This window comes from Plectropomus leopardus, chromosome 12 (assembly GCF_026936395.1).
Source record: "Plectropomus leopardus strain MGB_pleo_1.0 chromosome 12, ASM2693639v1, whole genome shotgun sequence".
In the NCBI taxonomy this organism is placed as follows: domain Eukaryota; kingdom Metazoa; phylum Chordata; class Actinopteri; order Perciformes; family Serranidae; genus Plectropomus; species Plectropomus leopardus.
Window position 1 is genome coordinate 27,126,410 of NC_142187.1, and position 27,469 is coordinate 27,153,878.

Below are 27,469 nucleotides of genomic sequence, written 5' to 3' on the forward strand. Positions count from 1 at the left end.
ACAGTAATGAAAGACAATAAAAACACTCAAATTCATAAAACAGTCCAAAAACGTGTCAGCTGTCCTCAAAATAGCCTCACAAGGATTTCCTCAACAAACATCCACTTAGTCTCAAAGGTGAACTTATTGGATTTCTGTGGTCAGAGGTCAAAATTGTTGTGACCTCATTTATGTTCTTCTCGAGACCACAATATATCAGAAACACCTTGAGGGAATTTATTTAAATTTCACACAAATGTCCACTTTGATGCAAAGATTAACTAATCCGATTTTTTTTGTCAAAGGCCAAGGGTCAAGCTCGCTGAACCTGGTCTGTCTTATTTATGTGAAAGCAATATCTCAAGAACACCTTGAGGGAATTTCCCCAAATTAGGCACAAACATCCACTTGGACTGAATGAGGTCAACAAAGAGAAAACAAGTTTCTGTGAAGCAATCACACTTTCGAATGTGTAGCTTCTCTGTAGCAACATTCACATTGTCAACAGTCATGGCTACATTTAAATCTGGACAGACATGAATTTAAACTGTAACTGCCACTTGAGTAGTTTGGGGGGGACATACAACCACAAGGCGGTAATTTAAGTTTGTCTCATTGCAGCCTTGAAATTTAAATTGTGGATTAACCACATAAAGCACTGTGTAACTTTACTTTATGAGTAAAGTTTATCATTATTGTCTGACCCTGCTCATCGCTCTGTCTGTGTTTGTAGGATGCAACACAGAGTGGGACGAGATCGGCTGCTGGCTGAGAGCTGAAGTTGGGCAGGTGGTAAACTTATCGTGCTCTGATGTCTTCCAGCATTTCTCCAGCAATCAAGGTTGGTTTTCTATGCTGACCCAAATCTCAACCAACCTCAATTCCAGTCATGTAATCAATAAAACAGTTAAAATGCAGAAGCTAATGTGAAAATCCCATTTACTGCTGGTTCACTGCCGTTCCGCTACTAAGTATAATTGTCTCTGCAGTATAATCTGCCGCACTAATGCAGTCTGGAGTCGCTCTGATGAAGGAGCACCATATGAATAATTCATGCATGTTTGTTGGCAAGAATATGTATATTTTTACATGCTCAGGGAGGTTTCTGGCAGAAGAAATAACATGAAATGTCTGCAGGGTTCTCATCAGTCTGACTTCCTTTTGGGCTGTTTAGGGATTTGTGTTTCCAAAGAGACGATGACACCAAGACAGACATAATGTGATATACCAATAATGATAGTAAAGTGTCGTTGAGTTTAAGTGGTTTTATATTAAGAGTTAATATCCTTTTGGAAACTGTTTCTGTCAACATAATGAAGTGTATTGTAAGATATCACGTTATAATCAATTATTAATCATTTGCATATGTAAATTAGTGTTTATAGGACAGCTAGGAAATTTTTAAAATATGGCAGGCTTTATCTTCCATTCAAAAGGCGCACAGAGGTCAACAAAAAATGTGGGACTTTTTGTATTTTGTTGTCTTGGTGGGATCGTCATCATGACAGCATTATTAAGAGAGGTAAGGTCAGGGTCATTAAGGAACAATGTTCTTTCTATTCCTGTCTTACCTTGATTGAAATGGCTCATTATGATCTGAACTGCAGATCACTCAATCAGACTGGAAAGTCTTTGCTTTCAGCAGCGCAGTTGGCAGCTTTAGTTCCTGTTTGCTCAGCTCAGAGGGGAGGAGAGAGAAAACCCCACTGACATGCATTTCTGTGTGTCTTTGTTCAAACATGCCAGCTAATGCCTGCATGCGCTATCTGAGGCTCACACATTTTAGATCCCACAAACGCAGGGAGGTGCACAGAGTCATACAGCCAATGAGCTTCGGCAGACACCTGCTGTTTCTGAAGGGAAGTTAACCAGAAGTAAAATGTCAGTAGACTTGAACACGAAAGCATCAAATGTTTTCTGACTGAAAGCACAAATAGAGTGAAATGGTCCAAGAGAGAAATGCCAAGGGAGCAGTCCAAACGTGCACAGAAATGACAACTTTCCATAACTATGGAGTTTACAGTGCATCATTCAGAACACAAGATAGTTAACAATACCACTTCTGATACTCTAGAGCATACACTTAAATATAAGGTCAATGGAAGCAGAAAGACAAGCTTAGTATGTTCCCTTGCTGGTGATAGCCGAGGTCGGAGGCACTATGTTGTTATCCTGTCCATCTCATTCTTGTGAATGGGATATCCCAAGAATGCCTTGAGGTAATTTCTTCAAATATGGCACAAACGTCCACTTAGGACAAAGTAGAAAGTGGTAAGAATTTGTTGGTCAAAGGTCAAGGTAAATGTGACATGGTCTGTCAAATTTCCTGTGAATGCGATATTTCATGAACACCTTGAGGTAATTTCTTCAAATTTGGCATATATGTCCACTTGGACTAAATGCCGAAGAGTTTAAAATGTTTTAACCACCGTTTGTTGTTCTTTTATATGGTTGTTACTGTATTGTGTGATTCCCTGTTTTTAGGTCACTGAAATAGAATTAGGTGGTCAAGGTCACTATGACCTTTCATCCATCTCACTCTCTGCACTATCTCAAGAAGGTAATTTGAGGTCATTTTTTCAAATTTAGCACAAATGTCTACTTGGATTCAAGGATGAACTCATATAAGAATTTGATGGTCAAAAGGTCAAGGGCACTGTGACATGGTTTGTCAAATTTCTTGTGAACGTGATATTCCAACAACATCTTAAGGTAATTCCTTCAGGTAAGTTGGTACAAATGTCCACGTCTACTAACGTCCACTAAAGGATGACTTAGAAATGTTGGTCCAATGTCAAGCTAACTGTAACCTCACAATGGCAGCAAAGTCAAACAGGGAAAATATCATAAATATAGCATACACTATGATGTTGATTTTTTTAAGTGGGACTTTATGAAATTGTAAAATTAAAATGTGTTTTGCTGATACCCCCATCAACAGCAATACATTGGTTAGCTTCTGTGTTGGTACTTCTGTCTGCTTCTCCAAACTGGAGGCATATCGACTGACATCTGCCGTAGCCATACACTGAATATGGAAAATACTAAGAAGAATGTAAAGAAAACAAATTGGCTGAGCTGTTAAATTGATATTGTGAAATTTGTTTCAAAGGTTGACTCACTTGAAAAGATTTTACCTTCTCCTTGTCTCTTTGTTGTCTGCCGCCATGTCAGGTTATGTTTACAGAAACTGTACGGTCGATGGCTGGTCAGAAATGTATCCACCCTACAACGAGGCCTGTGCTTTCAGCGACGACAGCGAGCCTGAATCTGAGGTATACACACATTATGCTGAAATCATGCCAATCAGTTAAGAACACTCATATTGTGTCTGCTTCCTCTCCGCTCTTCCTCCCTTGCTGCTTCCTTTTCAGTGCAGATCTATTTGTAGATTTAATCTAAAGACAACTTGCATTTGTGATGCTTTTGTTCCAAGAATAAATGCAAACATTTCATGTGAGACAACAGTCTCAAATGTGTTTGATACAATACTGCAAAACTAACTGAGGTACAATTAACTTTTTTTAATTTTGATGTTTCCGTATAATAATATATAACTTTTCATCAGATTTCCACTTCCAAAGTTTTAATTGTTGATTAAAGTACTGAAAGCACTTCTGCAGTGGTGGAATAGGTACTTAGATATTTTACTGTGGAGGAAGAAGCAATACCACAGCGTAAACAATTCTGCTAAAAGTAAAAGTTCAACATTTTATTTCAGTAAAGTAGAAAAGTATTAGAATAAAAATATATGGCTCAAAAAAGTATGCTAAGTGTATCTATTATATGTCTGATTATAATTGTTGACGTGATAATGTTTTCATTACTTTTTGTTGGTTATTTGTTGATTATATTTTTATTATTAATCTGAATTGGCAAAGTATCTTCAGATATCAAATAAAAAAAATTGGTGTTAAAAGCATAATATTTGTCTGTGAATCATAATGGTATAGTATAGTAAGTATAAAGTAGCAGAAAATGGAAATACTTAAGTAAAGTGCAATAACCTCAAAATTGTACTTGTGCACAGTACTTGAGTGAATGTTCTTTTCACAACATCTTTCAGATCACTTTCAGACATTTGTGTCAAGGCAGTAATTATAATATATAGGCGACCCACCATTGCCATTGGAAATCATTATTAGCATATGTAATCTAAACCTAATGTAAACACAGCTAATTGCCACTGTTATTAGCAGTTCTAATATTGCGGTGTACTGCAGCTCCGCGTGCAGTTTTTCCAAGTAGTGTTGCCATGCCCAAGCAGAAGCCAATGACTGCTGTTCAAACAATGTCAGATACTGTTCTGAATAAATGTACTTTAATGAATATAGAAAAAAAGAATACTGGAATGTGATATTATTTATGTTGCGCTGTGTGTGTAATTTATGAAGACAGAAGTAGCTGCCATTTACAACATATTTGTAGACCAGACCACATGGTAAATTTAATCCCCCCTAATGTTAATTCCACAGCTACAGCCTTGATTTGTATGACATTTCACTCATTAAGCCATTTACCATTCATATATTTGACTGCATCACCATTAACCTAATTCACTCTGTCTTAATCTCTCCACAGACAAGCTACCTCTATACGTTCAGACAGGTCTATACTGTGGGCTATGCCACCTCGCTCATCTCCCTCATTACAGCCATAGTGGTGTTCACAGCCTTCAGGTAAGACCAGAAAAGCACACAGTGTCCTCAGTACACTCACAAACAATAAGGACAATAAAAGGGGACAAAAACGAGGATGCTCACAGACACATTCAGGTTCCTGAACTGGAGTGCTTTGAGTGGCATTGGGCAAACATTAAGGAGCTATTTTAGAAACAGGTATAGATCAATAAACATCCGGTGAAGTCTTTGTTATATAGAGGCTTGTAGTTCTGTTTGTGTTTCTTCAGGAAGTTCCGCTGCACCAGAAACTACATCCACATCAACCTGTTCTCCTCCTTCGTCCTGAGAGCCAGCGCTGTTTTCATTAAAGACACCGTGCTGTTTGCAGACGAGACCTTGGACCACTGCTCTGTGTCCACGGTGAGCATGTTAATTAGCCAATAATATTCCCATCATGGAGCAGATTCCCACTGCTTCACGAATGGGTTAACAATGGAAAGAGGAGTGAAAGAGGCGAAGGCACGTGATGAATGGAAGCTGTCATTTCTCAGTTAAATCCCATCATTAATGGAAAAGATCTTTTTTCTTCAGCAATGAAATAGTTTAAACATAAAAAACAGCAGGTGTGTTTCATTTTTCTGTGCTGTGGATGATATATTAATTTTTTAACATTCATTTTTCACAGTATGTGGTAAATTGTGTAATGATTTTTTTTTGCTCTATAGTGAGTTTTTGCTTTGTTCCAGTAGAGGAAGGGCCGCCTGTCGTGTGGCATGTAGTTTTGGTGGAAGAAACTAGATTTTCACTTTTTACACCACAGAAAAACATAATCAATCAATCACTAACCAAACAATCCCAGCAGGACGTCTCTTCAAGTTTTTTTCAATAAGTTTGACACTGCTTTGTCAAAGGACATTTCATGACAAAATAATGTCATTTCTTGGATAAAAAAAAACAAACTCATGCAGTAATGGCCTAAAAGGTTTAGCTTTTTAGGTTGAGATGCTGACAGAAGCAGTGAATCATCCTTTACAGAATGTCTATAGTCAAGAAGTAGTTGTACAAAGGAATGTTTCAGTCATGTTTTGAGGAAATTACTATTAAAATTAAAATTATTACTTGCTGGTTTTTGAATTTTTCAGACCAACACTACTTTTTATGGGTTATGAAAATTCTTCTACATCTTAAATTAAGAATTTTTGAAAGGAAATGGAAATATCTGAAAATGCCATGTCAAAAATGTTTTCTTAGCGAATGAAAAGTTGACATTTTGGAAATACAAATTATTTAAAAGCAGAAGCAAAGCAAAATAAAAAGGTAATGCCAATACAAAATGCAAACATCAGAAGAAGACCTCTAACAGCTGTGACAAAAATAATCTCAGTTTTTAGGCAGTATTTTCTTTTCTTTTTTTAAGACCGCCTCTTCTTCACATATATTATTATAAAAGTGTGAGATTTTTGGTTTTGTCCTTACAACAATCACACAATTTTGCCACAGTGCTGCAAAGTTGTCTACAAAACTGTGTGTTAGTTCAGTGTTAAATAATGACTCATCCAGTACTAACTTTACTTTGCTGTGTCCTGTCTAGACAGCGTGCAAGTCAGCCGTGGCTTTTTTCCAGTTCAGCATCCTCGCCAATTACTTCTGGTTGCTGGTGGAGGGCATGTATCTGCAGACGCTGCTGGCCCTGACCTTCGTCTCTCAGAGGAAATATTTCTGGTGGTACATCCTGATTGGATGGGGTGAGTGAAGGGATGACTGGAGATGTCGTCGAGAGGTTATGCAAGGCCATGACCGACTAATAATCAAGTGATGATTAGACATAGGCAAAGATTTCATGCAAAAATGCACAGATTGGTGAATAAAAAAATCACCAGAATATAAGAAATTAAGTGTTTGATGCTCAAAAGCAACTGGTGCAGTGTTGTCCCCCAGGACACTTTTGTTTCAAACACTGATCTCATTTTGTGTGTCTGCGGCACAGCAAGTTTGTCTCTGCTTATTGATATCTCATTATTTGGCGTGATGATATTCAAGCTGAACTGTGGATTTTAATTTGACATCTTTTATTTATATGAATTCTTGAGCATCTTTAGATATAAAAATAGCTAGCATTGTTAGCACACACAGTACATTTAACTTCATTAAAAAAAGGAAAGAAAACCTTATAATATACTACAGCAGTCCTTCATGATGTTTATTTGAGCCCATTGTTTGTAGTGTTTTTGTATTACATTACATTGAATGATACAGGCAGGTTTTACCTTTGTCTTGTTATGCACAATATATGCAAATTTGGGTTTGTGTATATTATCTTTTTGTCCCAAACATTTTATTTATACAATAGCTGTTCCTGAGCAGAGATGGCGGCTGCACACGTTTCCTCGGCTCTTCCTTTGTCTTCTCCCTTATCTTTTGCTTCACTGAGCTCTCTGCGGATGTTTTGAGTGCTTTCCCTTTGTGTTATCTCGTTTTGCTCATTCAACTGATTTCCATGGTCTTCCTATTCCCATCCTAATGTCTTTGTTGTTTCCTATTTGCATTATATTTCCTTGTTGAAACTTCCTTGTTTTCTGAAGTGATAGTTGTGACATTCCACAGTCTGTGTCATTTTCCTGTAACCACGATGTTATAGTAAATTTCAGTGACAGCATGCTGAGAGGACCGGTTATGTTTATTGCAACAGTAAACAGCAGCATACCTGTTATAATGTTGTGGAGACAGAACGAGAATTTTTAGTGAGGCGCATTATATTTAGGGCCTGTACTTTATTTATCTGCCTGTTCTCACTCCTAGCTCAAATGCCAATTAATCAGTCATTTCAGCGTCAGACACCAAAAGAAAAAGGCACCTTTATTGGCGGTATGATAAACAGCTGGTTGGCGTCACCTGGGAGCCAGCTGCTCGCTTCCTGTATGAATGTTGAGCCAAACCATTAGGTTTTTTTTCCCAAACCTAACCATGTGCTTTTGGTGCACAAGAAAATAAATGTCAAAATGAGGTGTTTTACAGACATGCAAATTTATTTCTAAAAAGACCGCATATAATGTATGCATGTAAAAGGCATAAACTGACACAACACGCCAGAACATCAACAAAAGATGCAGCAGCGTACCTAGTGCCTCCTTTTAAGATATAAAATCCACTAACAAAGCGATGACATGACATGACAAGTCGAGAACACGTTGTCCTTCCCAGAGCTTAAAAACATATTTGAAGTTCTTCCCCATTTTGCACCATGCCCTCCTCTCTCATAAATAAGGAACAGTCCCTTATGATAATACATGAATATCTTCCAACACAATGTTCTCGATTTAACCATATGGACCAACAAAGACACTTTCAAACCTGATTCAAACAGAAAACTATGCACTTGTGACTAAATAAAACCTAAATATCTCTGTCTGGAGTTTGTGTTTTTACAAGCTGACAACACAGTATGTGTCTGATTTGGTGCTCACTCAGTATGTGAGTGGCTCTGATGTATCTTATCAGCTTCTTTCCAGTTTTTACTATTTTTCTCTCTCCTGTATCCTGCTTTTATCTAATCTCTGTTTCTTCTTCTGGCATGGAGATGCAAGCGGGAGACAGACAAATTTAATACACAGTGTTTTATATGCCAAACAACATTTCCATTAAATATGCAGAAAACATGAGAGTTGAGGCTCTAGTTTCGTTCAGATTAATTTTACTTGACAGATACACAATGTATTAATAATTAACCTCTGCTCCTACACTGCAGGGCTCCCATCAACAGTTCTTATACTTTGGGTTTTGACCAGATTCTTCTATGATGATAGAGGGTACGTTTTATTACATGATGCAGCAAATCAGCTTATATTTTGTAATAATTTCACTGCTCTGTTAACGTTGTGCCACTGCATGTTAAACAGTAATAGTTCTTCCAGTGTTTGTACTTTGATTCGAGTGTAACATGATTTTAATTAACTGAATTTGGTTTTAATTACAGTTGCTGGGATGACACAGAGAATGTCGCTATTTGGTGGATTATTAAAGGACCAATAACAGCCTCGCTGCTGGTGAGTAGAGAGCAGAGAATCTGGACTGCCACTCACTGGTTGCTAAGCCCGCCACCCCGTAATAACAGTCTAACTCCCCATTATTGCATAGTTTCAGTTTGCAATGGTTGTGCAAGCAATGATGGACTGGAGGGACAGGCGAGGGACTACTGTGATTTGTTATTATGTCATCAGTTGTCTTTGCTCGTGTGGGGCAATGAGTGTTGATTTTGGCCACAGCCACAAAGCTTTTTCTGCCAGAATTTTCCCACACATTTTTTTCAGTTGTGGTGGCCCACCATGATTAAAACATCTACCACCACATATTAATTTTATATTCTGAAGCTGGACCGTTCATTAGGAAGGCTATTAGTTATTTGGTTATTTATTGCACCACACTCCCAGAGTGCAGAGCATACTCTGGGCACAGACGGAGCAGTAGAACACCAGGTACGGTGAAAGGAAAAAACCCTTCATTGTGTTGGGTCTAAATGTTTGCTCTTACATGCCTCTGCAGCAGCTGCTCCTCTCATTCATTGATCTGATCAGTTCTGACTGGACTGACAGATCAATATCCACCCCATGATTCAAACTCATAAATATGCTTAAACTGCTGCTGAGGAAACGAACTCATGATGAGCTCTGCTGCATTCACAAAGCCGTAAATATGTCTTAATTTAACAAATGGAAAGTTTGCAGACACAGATTCTTATTCTGTGGAAAACATTGTACGCTATCATCACAAGTAGTTTAATTGATCAAATAAACATCATATTCATAAACTCTACATATGTGTTTTGTTGGTAAATATCTGGAGGCTGTCCAGGGGCTGGAGAGGCAGTCACAGCAGTTGAGCCAGGGCCTGCAGAGCATGCTGGAGAACCACATCCAAACGTGTGTGGACACTGGAGGACAGCCAACAGCTTGGCCATGGGCACGGACCCCACAGACATCCTCTCTGGTTCTCTAACATGCTCAAGGGCCCTACCTCTCCAGCCTTGATAAATCCTCCAGCATGCTTCATGCGTCCTGGCTTGACTCTTAGCAGCCTGGCTCCGTCCCATTGCCCCCAATCAGACTCTAGCAAGCCCCACTGATCCCGGCAGTGCTCTGCTCCTCTGCCAGAGAGCAAGACGAAGGGCGGCAGGGTCTGTGCTCACAGCAGAGGGCCCCCCTGTTGGCTCTCCCGCAGTGTACAAACCCCTAGATGAGGAGCTCTGGACTTTGCATTTTTTAGGGATTTTTGGGGGACAACGTTTTGTGCTGTAGCCATTCACAGTGGGATCCAAAAAAGTCCCTTCACTGTCCCTCCAGACCATCTATTCTACTATCAGCTGTTTACAATGAAAAGCTTTTTATCCCCCAAAACATGGTGTGTTTTAGGAAATCATGCTTCTTTTTCCAGTGGCTTTTCAGCCACCAAACATGGGAAATTTTAAGGGAAAACACAGTATTAAAGTTTGCTTTGGTGCTGTGGAGGGGATAAATCAATGCTGAAACGCAGTGAAATATTGTGTGTTGTCTCTCACTCTGCGTTTGTGTGCATTTTGTCATGGGGGTAACTGCATACGTGTGCTTGTATCTCTATCAGGTCAACATTGTAATCTTCATCAATGTGATCCGAATTCTGGTTCAGAAGCTTAAATCTTCCGCCATGACTGGGAACAATGACACCGGACACTTCATGTGAGTCACAACTTGCGACCTTGAGTTTTCCCTCACTGAAGAAAATTATACATATTTAGAGTTCCTCAGAGACACATGAGAAGTGAACTTCTGAACAGATTTGGTGGAAAAGTTGCTCTCTAAGAGCTTATGCAGCAACATGGATTATGCTGGCTTATCGCTTCATAACAAACTGATACATATCATTATTTCTCAGTAAAGCAAAACCATAAGCTTCAACACAACAGAGAGGTGAGAGAAGTTTTGGAAGATGAAAGGAGCTGCAACAGCAAACAGTGCTATCAAGAGCAGAGCACCCAGCAAGTCTGTTTAATACCCCTGGTAATGATAGTGGCTACCAGCTGGGAGCTAACATCCAAACAGCTGTGAATGGGCCGCTGGTTGTGAGGGAAGAAGCAGCATCAATCAGGTATCGGAGGCAAGACCTCAGAGCTCTGCCTCAACTTAGCAAAATGCTACACATATGATGTTCATTTTAATTCGCCTTCAATTCTCTCACACATTTAAATATTTAGGAATAAAGAGGATTTTAATACCTGACCTGTTAAAAAAATGATGAAGAGTGAATAATATAAAAGATGCATGAGAGTTTCTACATTCAATAATTAAATTATTTCGCGGGAGTTCATAGCAGTGGTGATTTACAGCATGAAATTTAGTTTTTGACTAGATATAATTACATGAGATAAATACTACTGATTATGTCTGTAGCACTTTGGTTAAAAAAAACAGAACATAATAGAACAGTTATCTCAATAATCACTAAATTTCATATACTTTACACAAAGTGACCAAAAGTAAAGGTCTAAATCTTATTATTAAAATATGTTCTGGTAAAGGTAAGATTGAAGAAATATAGAGAAAGCTGCACATTTAGTACTCCTATGCAATCTTTTATTTTGGGTTTAATCAGGATTAGATGTGATTTAAAGGTGTGCCAACTCATTCCCCTTTTTTCTTTGATGTCTGCCTGCAAGCCAGCACCTCAAAATAATAGGTGCAGAGATTGAAACCAAGTTCTCACACACAAACTATTCAGAAATAATTGTGTTGTGCCAAAAGATAAAAAGATAATTGACCCTCTGACTTTTTAGGGGACGTCACCTGGCTGTACCACCTGTTCTTATTCCAAACTCATAAAATACAGCTGCTTTGACAGTGCTTTTAGTGTAAGATTGCAATGCCAAAGCCACCTTTCACAACCACTTGATATGCTCATTAGGTGAGAAGCAGCCGGAGGGAACCTACAGCATGTTACGTGGCAGGATGGCGTAAGGTTCAAATGCTGCCAGTAAGGACATAATATAGGGGTGGGAGCAGTTGTGGATGGGTCCAACAAACCCCAGATTTCCATGTGGATGTCTGGTGTTTACATCCCATCTGAATCTGATGATTTTTTTCTATACTTTACCATGTGCCTCTTTCCCCTAATTCTAACCACCACCATGTCAGCATGTGCGTTTGTTGACAGCCTGGCACTGGTTGCCATGTGCTTGTGCTGTCTAAACATAATAACTTGCCACGTCATTTCAACCATGTGCATTTGTTGACATCATGGTAGCACCATACCGGAATGTAAACAGCAGATGCAGAAAGATACCTAAAATGTAATATGTAGACTCAGAAGTCCACTGCAAAGTGGCAACATGTGGCAAACTGCAAAGTGCCAACTTGGCACCACTCGGGATGAGAAGTTTGAAAAATCCTAGTGGCTTTTTGACAAGGGAACCAAGGTGACATTATCTTCCAAGTCAGCCTGCAGAATAACGGTATCCCCGTAGCACTCTATAGTGAGCTGCAAGAAGCTCAAAAACATCAAATATGGAGTCCAATGCAAGTGTTTAATTTTAGGTTAAGCTTTTAGTCATGAGTGACCTTCGTTTCACCCTCCTTTTCTCCATACAATACGTTTGCAGACAAAGTATTGAACATGCTACTTTTCAATTATGAAGCAGTTATTCAGTGTTGAGGTAAAACTGCTGAGAAACTGTCAAAAATCAGAATGATTGCAGGTTCTTTGAAGAGTTTACTATGAAGATTGAAAGGAGAGTGTACTGATGAAATCCCCTGATAAAAATGCTTCCTCACAGTTTGAGAGAGAAAACGCTGCGTCTATGAATCTTGGAGCCCAGAATTCTGGCCTTGGCTGAATGAATACTTCCTTCCTTTTGACATTTGGTTGGTGCAGATTCAGGCTCAGCTGAATTAATTTACAATGAGAGCAGCTCATAAAAATAGCACCAGATACCAGAAATAGATGTCTCCTCTATCGCTTTGCGACAGGATTGTTCCACCAGTTCAATGAATGTTTCACGCTTTCAAAAGCTTCAGCTCCGTCCTACAAACTTCAATCTGACTGAGACGGATCTGTGACAGGAACACAAAGGCACAAATCTCAGGAGTGTAAAAAGATGAACACAATCCTATTATAGGCTCTGAAATAATCCAACCTTTTAAACAAAGTGTAATCTTTAAGCTGCGACGGAGGTGATGTTATTTCTGATCAGAGTAATTAGTTTTGTCATTAAGAATATTCAGATGACTGTCATCACTTACTTGTGACAGCTTGAGTCTGATATAATCATCAGAGAACAAGAGAATCTGCAGAAATGTGTTGACTGCTGCTCAGTTTGTGAGATTAGTCTATGCTTTGAATCGGCCGTGGGTCTAGATCATTAGATATGTGCCGAGCCAGTTTGCCATATCTGATACGAAAGAATAAACATGAAGAAAAAGATGATTAAGAGAATAATATGGTGATTTTGTGAGAATAAGCTGGTGCTAATCAGTGATATGGTGATTTTGTGACACTAGTGCAGAGCCCATTCAAAACAACCTCACAGTCGACTCTTCAACACTCTTCAACAACTGAGTTGCGTTCCCTAGCAATGCTGGAGTATACGCTTCATTTGCCAACAACTAGATATACATCTTCCATAGACGTCAGGACCTCACACTCAACGCTGCACTGCTTTGGTCCTCTGCAATATATGCATCAAGTGTGAGGTCAATTGTATTAACAAACATTGACAAAATCAAAGGACATACACACATAACAACAGACAGTCATTACAAAGTCACCGCAATTAAAAAAAACAACATTTCCATAATACGTAGACATCACTCATCTGATTTGAACTACACTTTGAGCACAATGAATCCTTTTTTGTATTCTGACATTTTTATCTATTCCACTGATGACAGCGTTGTTTTAAAGGTCAGTTTGTTTAATAAAGATTTGACATCTGCAACATCTGAGCTACCTTTGATGAAACTTGGCAGAATAATGCATTCTGGCATTTCCAGCTAAAACACTGATTAGACTGATATTGATAAAAGTGAATATTTCAAACTCTGAAAAACCATAATTATATAAACATACACCTCACCTCGCATACATCTCACTTTAAAGCTGCTGAAAACTAACAAATGTTGAGGTTAAATATCATATGCAAAATAAAGTCAGAGTACAAATAAAAAAGTTTTGTCACTAGAGTTTAAGAGTTTAGGACCGAAACAATCAACTAGTTTGCCAAAAACGGGACATAATCAGATGTGATGACAGTGGACCGGCAACATAAGGAACTAAATCGACAGCTATGGTCTGCACACCATTTGACAGTTATCGGAACCGGCAGATCGCCCAACACCACTAAATTTCAGCAGAGACCATTGCTCTGTCTCCTCCACCACATAGTCCATTCAAACACAAACAAGTCAAGAGAGATTGATAAGACAGACAACTGATGAATGTCATTCAGGCTCAGATAAAATCAAATTGTGAACATTACTTTCTGTGCAGACAGATATTAGTCAACTGGAAAAGCTGCCATGGCTTTTGCCCTGTAGGCCAAAATTAATGATTGTTTTCTCAGCTAACAATTATGTGGTTATTGTTGCTGGCTGACAGATTACACAGTTTAAACAGCTTTCCTCGCAGTAACGTCTTGAGCGGGGCACCAACACACTGACATGGAGTGGACCCAAAATCTGTCACATTTTGATTCAAAGTTGATATTACTGCAAGGGAGTATTTGACATCACTTTTCCACCCACTTTAAAAAAGAGCAAACATAAACCAACAAATATTGAAATCCCTCATATGTAACAGCCAGAGAGTTATGTGTTCATGAAGGACCCATCACTCAGAGGAAGAAGATCATACAGAGTTTTAGGCCTTTAACGTGGATTAGCCTGAGGTTGTGTCATTATCTTACCTTGACTGATGTCTTTCTTCTTTCTTTGTTCTTCTTCTCTCTGTTATCTGTTCCCCTCAGGAGGCTGGCTAAATCCACCCTGTTCCTCATCCCTCTGTTTGGGATGCACTACACAGTTTTCGCCTTCCTGCCTGAGAACACGGGAATGGCAGCGAGACTCTACATCGAGCTGGGCCTAGGATCCTTTCAGGTGCTAAACAATGGAGAGCAGAACAAAACTTTAAAATTAGATTGAGACAGATCATAAGAAGTTAATGGTGATTGTTGGCAGTAGGATGATTTTGAGACAGTTCTTCACAGCAGACATTTCGACTTATAATGGGAGAAGTACAGGTGGTACTGACAACACTAACGATGGCTCTGTCACACTACGCCATGACAGTGAGTCAGTATGCACGATACCAGGATGCTGTTCCTGCTGCAAGATGTCAAAAAGTCTTCCATGAAAAACGCCTGCTAAAATTAAAATCATTTTCTAAAAAAAATAGTTTAAAAAAAATTCTAAAAATTAGTGAAAATTACAAGAAAATTACCTGAAAATTAGTTTAAAAATAAGACACAAAACAAAACAATGAAAGATAAAATTAAAAAAACATACTGAAAGAAGTGCTTAAAAAATAATTATTTTGTAACATGATTTTAAATATGTAATAATGATAATACAAATGTATTTTTTCCTCGACATTTTCCTTAGTTTTTTTAAAAACAATTTTCTTGTTTGTGTTACATTTCTAACCAAGTTGCTTATTGTCTTTTTTCTCATGTTTTTGAAAGAAATCACACCAATTTTCTCAGGTTTCAAAGGTGTAAATACTTGTGAAAGGCATCTGAGAGCAGCACAAGAACAGTGATGTGGCTCCAGGTTTCAAGAGGTTAAATGTGGGCTGGCTAAAGTGCCAGATATACCATATGAAATTGATACACGTAAAAATTTGGCAGAATATTAATCTGTCAGATGTAACATAAAGTAAGTTAAAATATTTCGAAGACAAACATGAAATGTGTTATGAGAAGTCTTTTGAAGTCTTTTGACCTGAAGAAATAAGAAAGAAAGCTTATAAGACCAGAGTTTGATACCCTCAAACTGCATTATCTGAAATATTTACACCCAAGAGCTACTCAAAACTGTTACTTTTAGGTGGAGACTTCCTACAATCAGCACCTACTGCAGTGATTTGGAGTTTGAAGTTTGTGATTTTCAAACAGTCATCATGTCTCTTGTGTTGCAGGGTTTCGTGGTGGCACTGCTTTACTGTTTCATGAATGGAGAGGTAGGTGAATGTACTATCTGTACATTGTATATCTGTACATTTAAGGCCCATACACAACAAAATCACATCAGAGAACTAGTGGTGTCTGAAGCCAATCGTCGTATCGCCTGTCTTGACCAAAAAGTCGCACACGTGCAAACAACAAAGACTACGATCGATGGCCAATCAACCCGTGCGTTCTTCGCTTGGGTGACAGGATTTACTGTCCATATCAGCAGACAGCGATCGTCTGTAATCGTCATTCAAAAAGGGAAACCATTATACCGTCATGATGCCATTTAGCCAGTTAGCACATGAACAACACAATCCAATGTTGAAAGAACAAAGCATACAACACAACAACAACACAAACCATCCGGAAACGTTTCTGCTGTAGAGCTCAATGGCTAAAGAAAAACAACTTTGTTTTGGCCCTCACTTCTTCTTTACTTCAGCCCTTTGTTTACTTCCTCACTTTCGTTTCTTTTATCATGCACTGAGCTGAACAACGAAGAATCAACATACTGAATAAGCTGAAAAAATTATCTAAAGTGCAGGACACACTGCAAAGACTTGGGCGGCAGACACCCCCCGATGGCCAACCATTGGCTGGTGTCTCAGGGTCTTTATCTGCCACCGTACCTTTTCCGATTCTGCCACCAGGGGCCACAAAGTCAGAGATGTTTGAACCGTGCACATAACAGCTTTAACAAAACCAGTACAACTACTTCTGCCTCCAGTACAGCTCTGCACATGTGCTGTTTGTCTGCAGGTTCAATCAGAGCTGCGGAGATGGCTGTGGAAGTGTCACAATCAAAATCATCTCACCCCAGCCAAGAGAAGTATCACTCAGATCACAGTTCGAGCCCGCGGGGGGCTCAGAAGGCCTCCTTCTAGCGGCAACATCTCGTCAGTATGATTTTAAAGGGATCCGTGAGAGAAAAGTCATCGTGAGAAAGTCAAGCAAACTATCAGAGGCAGTCATCAATCTCAACCTGCTGACAACATTAATTCAACAACCCTTCTGTGGGAGGAACAGTGATTGGGGAAATGTTGCATTACATCAGTGTCACCTACAATGAGGACATCACACATTTGTGAGTTAAATCAGTGTCTTATAAAGGTCGCAACCAAAAACATACTTAAAAGTAAAGGAACACTGGTGCCTGATTTGTAAGGATGTCATTGTGATGCTGTGGAAAGGCCGCAGTCGGGACAGAGCTGGCCCAGAACCTGGAGGAGGATGATTTCACGTGTTTACAGTTTGAAGTACAAATAGAGCAAATGTTTGGGGGATTATATAGAGACAGCTGTGGAAACAGCAAATGTTTGAACTTTAAATAATGCGAAACAAGCTTAACTTGTCTAATTGTTTGAGCTGCGCTGAACAGAAGCAGTTTTCGGTGCTGGCTTAAAGCATGTGCAGGACTGATATGGACTGAATGTACTAATTGATTTTTTTGTTGAGTGTGTGTGCAGCAATTCAGCTGCTGCTGGAGAGAACATTTCAATCATGAAAATCCAGAGGGATCTGGTGAATGTATTTATGGCTGTGTGTTTGCTGTTGTGTGTGAAGCTTCCATATATTGGTGCAACATGTCTTAAAAGGCTTCTTATTTTTAGGAGTCGTCTGCCTTGTTGAGCCATCTTTGAAATATTTGTGAATATTTTTAAGCTTGTTTTTTCTTCATCTGTCATTTTTAATGCTACTGCCAGATGTGATAAATAAACCCAATTTTGGGGGGACATTTGTTGCACTAAAGCAGATACCAAACTGGTACAAAGCAAATCAAAATGGTACTGTGTGTATTTAGAGCTCAAGATTTCACTCAAATGTGAGTCCCCTACATTTTGATAACAGTCCACATTTATAGACAAATTAAAAAACAACAACAAAAAAAAACCAAAAAACAATGAAGTTTAACATAAATCTGAAGAATCACTCTGTTGGGCATTGTAATCACAAAATCGCCAGGAGAAATGGCATTGTACATTACTACAAATCGCAGATATGTCACATTTGCAAGTGCGATGGGGAACCTTTTTCCTATCAAGGACCATTTTTATAAAGTCCCACACATATGCAACGATTCTAGATGTATATAGTATGAAAAACCACAGTTATCGCGGTTTCACGATTATTATAGTCCAAGTAAATTACACTCCTTCACAAACTCCTTCTTCATGAGGTTTCAGCTTCTTAGCTATTAATTCACTCACCACAAAACTTGCCCTCCTAACATAGTCTCTTGTGAAAGCTGACACCCCAACTCCGACGAAGAGCGTTAATTTTATCAAACTCGTCCAGTTTAGCATGTTTCAAGCTGTAATGACGCTCGAAATTGGCCTTTTTTTATCGCTGCCAGCGTCACACCATAAACTAGGCAAAGTGTCCTGCCTTTTACTTCGACAAAAGCATATTGTTTGTCCATTTCTCCTGGAAAACGTGGTGCTCTGCAGCCACCTTCCTTATCGTGGCACTCGCCATGACGCATATCACGTCAATCAATCCCAATGTTATCGCGCGATAGCACGTAACCTCACGTGTTGTGTTCACTGACCCTGAACCTGACTCGGACATGCACAGCTGTCATCCCAGAAAAGAAAGTGATGAGTCCTAAAACGCGGAAGTCCGTTAGCCTTTTTGCTCTTCTGGTTCCCTCGTCTTAAAGTCTATGTTTTATTTGAATGTGTTGCCTTAATGCCTTATATAAAGTCTGTGTCTGTGATATTTAGACATTTTGTTCTGCAACGTAAAATACGCCCGTAAAAACCCTAATTTTTGAAATTTGAAGGTTTTACTTGTCTTAAAAAAGGTGGCTGCTAAAAAGTGGCTAAATCGGGCTACAGTGTTTGTCGGGACGTTAGAGGTCATCACACACACAGGAACTCATTAAACCCATTTCTCCGCCTACAGCTTTACAGAGTTGCACTTGTAGATTTATCTGTTTATAATATTTTTCGATTGTGTATTAACATGTTTTACAGTGTTTTTTAGTTGTGACGTTTAAGTCGTGCGACCACGATGTAGTTTGTGTATGGCCTAACAACAGCTTTTTGCTTCTGGCGATTTCATTTACGCTTCAAAACACACAAAATGCTGTTCATCTGTGAAGATTATCATGTTAAACAAAATGCGTAAATCTCATAAACTTGTGTTTGTCACAAAGCTAATTTTTGGCGAAAATCCCATTCAAAAACCCCGTAAGGTTTTGGATGAGGGAAACAGCGCAATGCTAACTTCCTGGTTGGCCTACAAAAATACATCATCCCTTCACCACTCTATTGCTGTCCACATTTTTTGTTTATATATAGTTTTAGAATTGCGTGGTGGGCGGGATCAAATGGTCTCGTGGGCCGTATACACTATCCCAACAGGAGGAAAAGCAGCGATGCGTTGGTTGTGTCACCCCTTGTTCCCACATAGTCTTGTGTCCATCTTTCCCAGGCTATCAGGTAATGCATCAAACTCTGAAACCTATTTTTTAGTGGTCAAACAGTGGAATTGCAAGTTCTGAGTCTGTCACATGAGGTCAATTAATTTGGTCCAATAAAATCTGAAAAGTCTAGAAGTGCCACAAAATTAGTCCCACCATGTGACAGGGGTGCTCTGTGGGAGTGGGATAGACTGAACCTACTACATAAAACAGAATGGGAAATAGATTCACAAATTAAAGGGAACAAGGAAAAACACAAATATCCATAAATAAAGTCCACAAGATAACATGCTCAATAACCAAACATCCTGACAAAGCCACAGAGACATGTCGCTATAAAACACCATCGTTTGGTGCCTAAAAGCAGCTGGAGAAACAGCAATCACTTGCTAAATTACCATTGCTTTTATTGGTCTTAAGCAGGGGTCTGTGGCTTGGCTTTCTTCTTGCCAAGGTGTCACACAATCCATCATCCCCTCAACCTAACAATGAAAAAGTCAGCTTATGTACTCTGTTCCCTCAGAAATGTAGATATGATACACACAAAGTGTGCAGATGTAACATACACACAGTTTCTTCTGGAGATTCAATATTATAAAAAAGTGGGATTGGTGCAATCCCTGGTTTTTAAAAAAAATATAAATATAAAATATAAAAATATATTTTATAGATGAAATTGCACTGTAGCCTACTGTTCCATGAAGCACCTCAGCTGTCATTGTCAGTTGTCATGTGATTTATGTTGGACTTTTTTACACCAAAAAAACTGTATTTCCTTTGTTAGTATTGTGGATGTAGTGAGGGTTGGCTTGTGTAGGAAAAAACTGTAATAAATGGTTTGAGATGTATTAACTTCTCTGTTTTTGTGCTTTGACCACCAAAATCTAATCAGTTCATTGCTGACTCCATGTGAACGTTTTTGCCAAATTTAAAAAAAAAAAAACACCCAAAAAAACCTTCATGTATTCAGATATCACCTTCATTGCAATGAGGCGGATGTAAGATAACGGTGACCTTGACCTTTGTCCACCAAAACTTCACCAGGTCATCATTGAGTCCAAGTTGATGTTTGCGCCAAATAAAAAAATAAAAAAATACCCATAAGGTATTCTTGAGATGTAGCATTCACAAGAATGAGATGGATTAACACAACACGAAATCATAATGCCTCTGGCTGTGGCTAGTGGTGTACCCATAAAACTACAGCCAAATCTGTACTCTATCCATCTCAATGGATGGGACACTTGAGCAAAATCAATCACAGTCTCCTCAATTTACCACAGATAGATTTATTTTGCAGTCAAATTTACACAATCTTGGACTTGAATGTCAGACACCAGAATGCATGTTACACATGACACACTGTCACAGATAAAACATAATATGGATGTTTATAGATATTCTTTTGACATTTAAGTTACTTATATCCTCATTAATGCTTGTCATTACATACACATGCGCACAGAATACACTCACTCCAACTTTCAAACACTCACACACACACACACTCTGAAAACAGTTACATAAACGTAAACGTACAAAAACACGGTCACAAACATTACAGGTCTTCATCAAGAGGTCCTCCTGTGTGCCAAAAATATACATATACAGTGTACTGTATATATAATCAAGAAAAGACATCATTTGTACACCATGGCAAATTGATAGCAGGCAACATTTAAGAGCAGCTGAGCAACATCAGTACATTCAAAAAATTCATTGGCAATCAATAGAAGTCACACACACACAAACTCAACACTTGCTAAAACTGGCTCAACACGCTCACAGAGATATGCCACAGTAAGAATAGTTACATTTAAAGGAACAGTTTGACATTTTTGGAAAAACACAAAATACCGGGTTCCCTTGCTGGAAGTTGGATGAAAGTATTGACACTTGCAGTTTTTTCTGACATCTAACTCGCTGCAAGAAAGTGAGTGACCATATTTCTGAAAATGTCAGACTATTGCTTTCAGAAACATGCCAAGGGCCTGTCTTTGACATGCGTATACAAGGATTAGTGTTCCACTGTAAGAAGAGGTGTGTGGACAGCTGAAGCCAAAACTGAGCTAAAAATTGAACATGAGCGCTAGAATAAATGTTGGCATTGTATGTTTCTACAAACATAATCTGTAGGTTTCATGTGTTAAATTGTGCATTTTATAATATGATATGATAAATTTGTACATTTCATATGATAAATGTATGCATTTAGTAAATTTGTATTTTTCGTACGTTAAATGTTTTCATTTTATTTGTTAAATTCGTAGGTTTCATATGTTAAATCTGTGCGTTTCATTTGTTAAAATTTGTAGGTTTCACATGTTAAGATTGTACATTTCATTTATTAAATCTATACATTTCAAATGATAAATTTGTACATTTCAAATATTACATTTTTACATTTCACATATAGCAGATATACTATACGTTACTTTACATTTCAGTTTTCAGTTTTATGTTGTCACCAGGAGTTTAGTGCTTTTTCTCAAAGTGAAGAAATAGAATATTCGCTATTCGCATAATGCAAGTGAAATTCATGAAAGGTTTGAAGCACTCTAAGATTCAATCATCACTAAAATATATGTCATGCAAGAGGTACAGTACAAACAAATGGAGTAGTCAAAGTTATAAAATTGTTATTTAAGGTGTGTTGAATGATTCATGACGTCAGCTCATTCACTGAGTCATATGCAAGAAAACATTCGGCCTTAAAAGTTAGCGGAGGTTGCTGGCAATAGCCTTTGAGCAGCACAGTGTTTAAGTTATGTCTTTTCAGTCTATAGCTGCTAACTTTAAAAAAGTAAAAATGAAAAGGAAGCAAAACATCCTTTTAATTTATTGTTATAGTTGACTAATATATGTAAACTTGGCAACATAGGAACAGCGGTTACATCACCTTCAAAACGAGCCATAAATTCATAGGTACGCTGCAGTATTTCACCTTATTTTATCAATCTGTCTCCTTGATTCCATGTGAACGCAGCATTACACACATTAATATGATACATATGAAACACAAAAATTGAACATATCTGTGGTTTGCAGAAGCGTACAATACCAACATTTTCTTCTGGCGACTAGGCTGAAAAGTTACACAGCCTGAGCATTAAAAGGTCCTCTTAATTCTCAACATTTCCTCACATCTCAGTAAATATTTTGAATTTTTAAATAGTTCACAGTTTGTTCCTAAACTAAAGAAACCAGAGAGGAAATTTTGGGATTGAGAGAAAACATCAGGCCTCATTAAGAAAATATTCATTTGCAGGCTTATTTGTTGATTTGTGTGAAACAAAATCACAATGTGTAGATGTGAACAGTGTTAAGAATGTGGCATTTAGGTGCTGCAATGCCCCACACTGCCTCTTTTTTTCCATCCAAAATTCAAAGTACAAGGCTCAAAAAGCAAATGAGTCAAAGATGGCCCTCTCTGTATAGCCATCAAATTAAAAAACAAACACTTTGCTGCCACCTTGTGGTTAAACAAATATACAGCACAGACATGGTCAAGTGAGGAGTTTTCTACTCTTCTTTTCACAGACATTAACAGCTTTGAGACATGGTCGTTTCCATCTGAGCTGATTCAGACTCAGAGTGACGGCTGGTGATAGAACACGTAAGCAGCAGAGTGGTTTTTATCGCACCCTCGTACACACTTTGTGTTTTATCTGTCTTTCCTCCTTCTAAAAATATGCTATTCCCTTCATAGTATCTCACAGTCACACACTGTTTTGTCAAAAAGCAGCCAAGCAGCTGCATAAAACAGATGCATCTCTTCAGTAGTATGTATGCTTTTTCATTTTTTTCTTTTTTTTAAAATTTTTTTGTTAGAGTTTACATCTCAGTTTCATCTCTCACAATACCCTATGCAGCTTCAGAAAAAAAAAATCCTGTATTTAAAATTAGAAATGACACATTGTGCCACGCATCTCACCCGTTATGGCACAACTTTTATGGCACTTTGACCAAAAGAGTCAATATCAATCAGTGTAATGAAATCATACATCAGGCACACAACTAAATTACACACAAGAAAGCATGTATACTGTACATTGAGTCACATGGCACTGGCTTATGGAAAATAAATATACATCCTTTTCTTTTCAACAATGTTCAATTTGTTGTTTTAAGATACTACATTCTTTTAATCCACTCAAATGACAGTACAAAAAAATAAATATCTTGAGTAAATATTGTGAATAAATCCTCCTGTACACTTTCACATTTCATCTTATTCAATGATTTATTTATGTTTGTGAGCTTAGTCTGTGCACAAACGAAAAAGAGAAAATCAGCACTCAGCGATTGTCAAGAGCCGTCACAGTAAAGCATTTTGCGTTGACCGTTTTTGAAGCTGTTTATGTGTTTGACGTTGACGCCGAATTGAAACCGGAGTTATTTTGAGGCTATATAAAGTAGCAGTTATGTTGAGATATTACTCATTATGATTAAAAAGAAAAAAACCCCAGCAGGATTCTTTTTACTTGAAGATTTTCACCAATAAATGAGCAAAAACGATGAAAAAAGCATAACTATGCTATTAAAACACACCATTCTGTACATTCTGTGCAGGAAATTACTCTTACTACGATTCTAAAATATCTGTTCATCATACTGGAAATGAAAGTGATAGCTATTCGTGACTGACTAGGCACTTTGGAATATGAGTGTTGAAGATGCTTTATTAAAAAAATAAAATGGAGAGCAATATAATATGGCACGATGGGCTGAGGGCTGAGAGAGACAAAGAGTCCTGTTCTCTTTCAGAGCATGTTGAGGGTTTGATTCCTGCTGATAAAAAACTGCACATATAAAGTCATTGCACTATGAGGAGCTTAAAGCATCCACTACATGGCACACGTATGTTCACAGTCTGCAAGAACATGACTGACACTGAAAGGGAAATCAACTGAAGGAAACTATTAACACTAGCTGTGAGGATAAATCAGTTCAGAGATTGAAAGATTTAATTTTTTTAATCCTATTTTGTATTCCCTCTGGTACTGTGATATCCTCTGCAGCAATGGTTCCCAACCTTTTTTTTCTTTTTTTTTTGTATTTACACATTGTTTTAAAGCAGTGAGCCTGTCTCAAAGCTTTTCATTCAAAGTCTGCAGACATGAAAGTATCTGGTACTTAACAAGACAAAATACTAAAATTAATGTTGCAAAATTAACATAATTTAATTAAGCAGAAAAACATTGCTTTTCATTTCCAACTTGTTGTAGCTGATATTTCTCAACCTCTAAGACTCATCTTTTGATTCCTTAAATTCAGATCATCAAGGTTTTTTTTAGGGAAACATCATGCCAAGCAAATTATGTTTTCTATAACATAATGAGGAAACACTGCTGATCAACACATCTGGCAAGTCTCAACAATGTTGATACTGAACCTATCAATGAAAAGTTCATTAACAGACAGTTAACAGTTAACAGTATCCACTTGTCATAGGGCTGTGCCCGACAGATTTGGCTTTTTAATATGAATATTCAGCTATTTGTTCCTTTTTGTCTCAAACTTTTTGAGAGTTTGAACCGGGATTTGGTGACGGTGACATACACATAATATAGTAAACAAGTTAACTACGCTAATGATGGACTGGAAATGTGCAACAACATTTTTGCAGATACTAGATATCAAACAAAAGCCAGATAGTATTAATTTTCTGTGAGCTGTAAATTCATCACCTTTACGCAAAAGGCAGAAAATATTTTACAGCCTGAACGGGCAAAGCCTCTCTTCCTTTGGGAAGCTGTTGTTGTGTTGGCCACTGACTGTACAGGAGGGCTGGATAAATGCAAGGAGTGCTCGCTCTGCAGCAAAATCTGGGGACAAAAATGCTCCCAGAAGTACACTCCACACTGACCGACAAAAAAACAAACAAACCTCAAACCAAAACAAACCAAAAAAGACGACTGCTTGCCTTAAAGGAATCTCAGTTGACAAAGGGGTCTCCAACTGATGATTCTACAGCATAATAATAAAAAAAAATTATATTTCCATTTAAAGAAATCACAATATTTCACTCACTTTAATCAGAGTGCTTTTGTTTCGTGAACCTAAGACAGAAGTGTGGACCTGAACCTGAAGCTCTGGCTTCAAGGTCCTTCACATCATGTGCTCGCCATCCTCGTTAACCACCTCTTTTTGTCTTTTTGAAGCGTACATGATGCATTAATGTATTGTTTCATCGCCTGAATTTTGCACTGCCACAACAACATAATCAAGACAGCAGTTTAGTAACACATAAAGATCATTTCTAGGAGACAGAGTTAAACTACAAGGTTGGGAACCACTGCCCTACAGCGCTCAATTGTTTTGGCACTGTGTTCCTCTGTATATACTGTGTGTGTGTGTGTGCGTTTTTACTTAATACAAACAAATAGTTTAGAATATAGTGGGCAGGATCTTCTGGGTCTCTTAGGACATGTGATGAAGTCTACAGATTTGGGCTCCAGTTCCTTTTGTTTGAAAAGGTCATTACAATACTGCATTATGCAAAAGAAAAAAACCAAAACTCTGATCTAGACATCAAAAGTAACTATTTACAAAGTCCATGAGCTATTTTCTTTTTTCAATATATCTTTTGACATACTCTGTACTTACGGCTGATAGTAGAAAAATGTCGAAATTTTAGATGAAACATTTAAACAATGAGCATTTGTACAAGCAAGGCGAACGTTTGGTTGTTTTTAAAGTTTCGACTGAGATCAGATTCAGTCAGGCAACCTGTATGGCACTTTGAAAGCACATTTACTTTTCACACCAACAGCCAAGTATGACCCCTACATTTGATGTTTAACTACTGTTTTCTTTTGTTTTACAACTAGTACTGTTTTTTGGCACTGACTACATTAATATTAATTCAAAATAAAACAATGAAAGGGGATAAATCTGAAATAAAATCATTGGTGGGAAGAGAATTTCTAATAATTTTTCTCTTTTGTATTCTACGAAGGGGAATTTGTTGGTTAAAATATCAAGTGCATAATTAATCAGAAAAATCACTATCCACTGAGTCAACTAAAATTAAATTCTAAAGTATCAAAGTCAGCTATGCACCTCTGATGAATCTCCAGTAAATGCTTCCAGAAATACCTCATTTTCAAAGGCCATACTACAAAATGTAAGAGGTATGAGGGGCCACTTTGGTCTGCTCTGGTTGGTCTGGGTGTACATAAGTGGAACGGCACCTTTAAGTTGATTCCTGCCAATCAGACGCTCAGGTTGGGAGGCTGATGTTGGCGTTCTCCGCCATCGGGCTGGACATGCGTATCTGGGAGCTGCTCTTGCTGAGGATCGACAGCTGAGTCCCGCCGTTCACTCCACTGCTCGCCAACGAAGGGTGCCGCTGCTGCTTCAGGTCCACAGCAAAGTACCGGTTCACTGTCCAGCTGCGCCATTTCCTCTTGATCTCCGACTGCACCTTCAGGGAGAAACTTCACAAGGTCATTTTTAATGTACTTTAAGCTGCACCAGCTCCACGAAAAGGTACAGTACACTTAAGTTTTCTGGGTAACAATTTAAGAGATTCAGTGGTGGAATGTAGTAAAGTATATTTACTCAAGCACTGTACTTAAGTATGAATTTGATATACTTGTGCTTTACTTGAGTATTTTCTTTTCACGTCACTTTATACTATATTTCCACTTGATTTCAGAGGAAGATATTGTATTTTTTACTTCACTACATTTATCTGAAAAACTTAATTTGCTTTAGATATTAAGGTTTTTACATAAAAGAGAAGAGCTTATAAAATATTAAGTTTTGTTATTATTAAAATTACAAAACAGTTTCCACAAGTGCAGCTGCAACAATTAGTTATTTAATCACTCAATCAATACACAGAAAATGAATCACCAACTATTTTGATAAAGATTTAAGTCATTTTATCTGTATTTATTTTTAAATCATTTTGGGGGATGCTTTTTAAGATTTGTCTGCACAGAAACTTTTACTTTTAATATTTGAAGTACATTTTCCTAAATATATGTATCTACTGTAACAGAGTATTTTCACAGGGTGGTATAAGTACTTTTACTTAAGTGAAGGATCTAAACACTTCTTCCACTACTGAACACATTAAAAGGGAGCTACATCCAATTTAAAAATTCAGATATGTTATTATTATGGTGTAAGACAGTCTAAAAATATTTCTAAACTTAAACAACTCTCCTTTAAATCCCAAAACTACAGCGGTGAAACTCACATTTTTGATGTCAGTATGTATAAAGTATTTATCTGCTCCATAGA

At 37.9% G+C, this 27,469-nt stretch overlaps 2 protein-coding genes and 1 long non-coding RNA gene across 6 annotated transcripts in view; 1 reads left to right on the forward strand and 2 right to left on the reverse strand.

The window, feature by feature from the left end:
- ghrhra (growth hormone releasing hormone receptor a) overlaps window positions 1-18,016 on the forward strand; it is a 31,791-nt gene extending 13,775 nt beyond the window's left edge. Inside the window, exons 3-13 of the mRNA XM_042497483.2 lie at window positions 713-820; window positions 3,154-3,254; window positions 4,561-4,658; window positions 4,889-5,021; window positions 6,193-6,346; window positions 8,347-8,407; window positions 8,575-8,644; window positions 10,215-10,309; window positions 14,587-14,716; window positions 15,756-15,797; window positions 16,549-18,016. Coding sequence (XP_042353417.2) covers window positions 713-820; window positions 3,154-3,254; window positions 4,561-4,658; window positions 4,889-5,021; window positions 6,193-6,346; window positions 8,347-8,407; window positions 8,575-8,644; window positions 10,215-10,309; window positions 14,587-14,716; window positions 15,756-15,797; window positions 16,549-16,695 — 1,139 coding nt within the window. The 3' untranslated portion in view covers window positions 16,696-18,016. The remainder of the gene's footprint in view (window positions 1-712; window positions 821-3,153; window positions 3,255-4,560; window positions 4,659-4,888; window positions 5,022-6,192; window positions 6,347-8,346; window positions 8,408-8,574; window positions 8,645-10,214; window positions 10,310-14,586; window positions 14,717-15,755; window positions 15,798-16,548) is intronic.
- Window positions 12,028-18,136, reverse strand: LOC148188115 (uncharacterized). Its single transcript, XR_015778187.1, has 3 exons — window positions 17,997-18,136; window positions 14,527-14,719; window positions 12,028-12,676 (listed from the first exon to the last, which is right to left on the reverse strand). It is a non-coding gene; the product is annotated as an uncharacterized LOC148188115 (long non-coding RNA).
- Window positions 18,137-20,486: 2,350 nt separating this feature from the next.
- Window positions 20,487-27,469, reverse strand: part of LOC121951410 (pituitary adenylate cyclase-activating polypeptide type I receptor-like) — a 39,716-nt gene continuing 32,733 nt past the window's right edge. For 2 of the 4 annotated variants that reach the window (XM_042497722.2, XM_042497724.2), the window contains one exon: window positions 20,487-26,655. In XM_042497722.2, coding sequence (XP_042353656.1) covers window positions 26,431-26,655 — 225 coding nt within the window. In that variant the 3' untranslated portion in view covers window positions 20,487-26,430. The remainder of the gene's footprint in view (window positions 26,656-27,469) is intronic. The other 2 variants (XM_042497723.2, XM_042497725.2) reach the window with 1 other exon arrangement.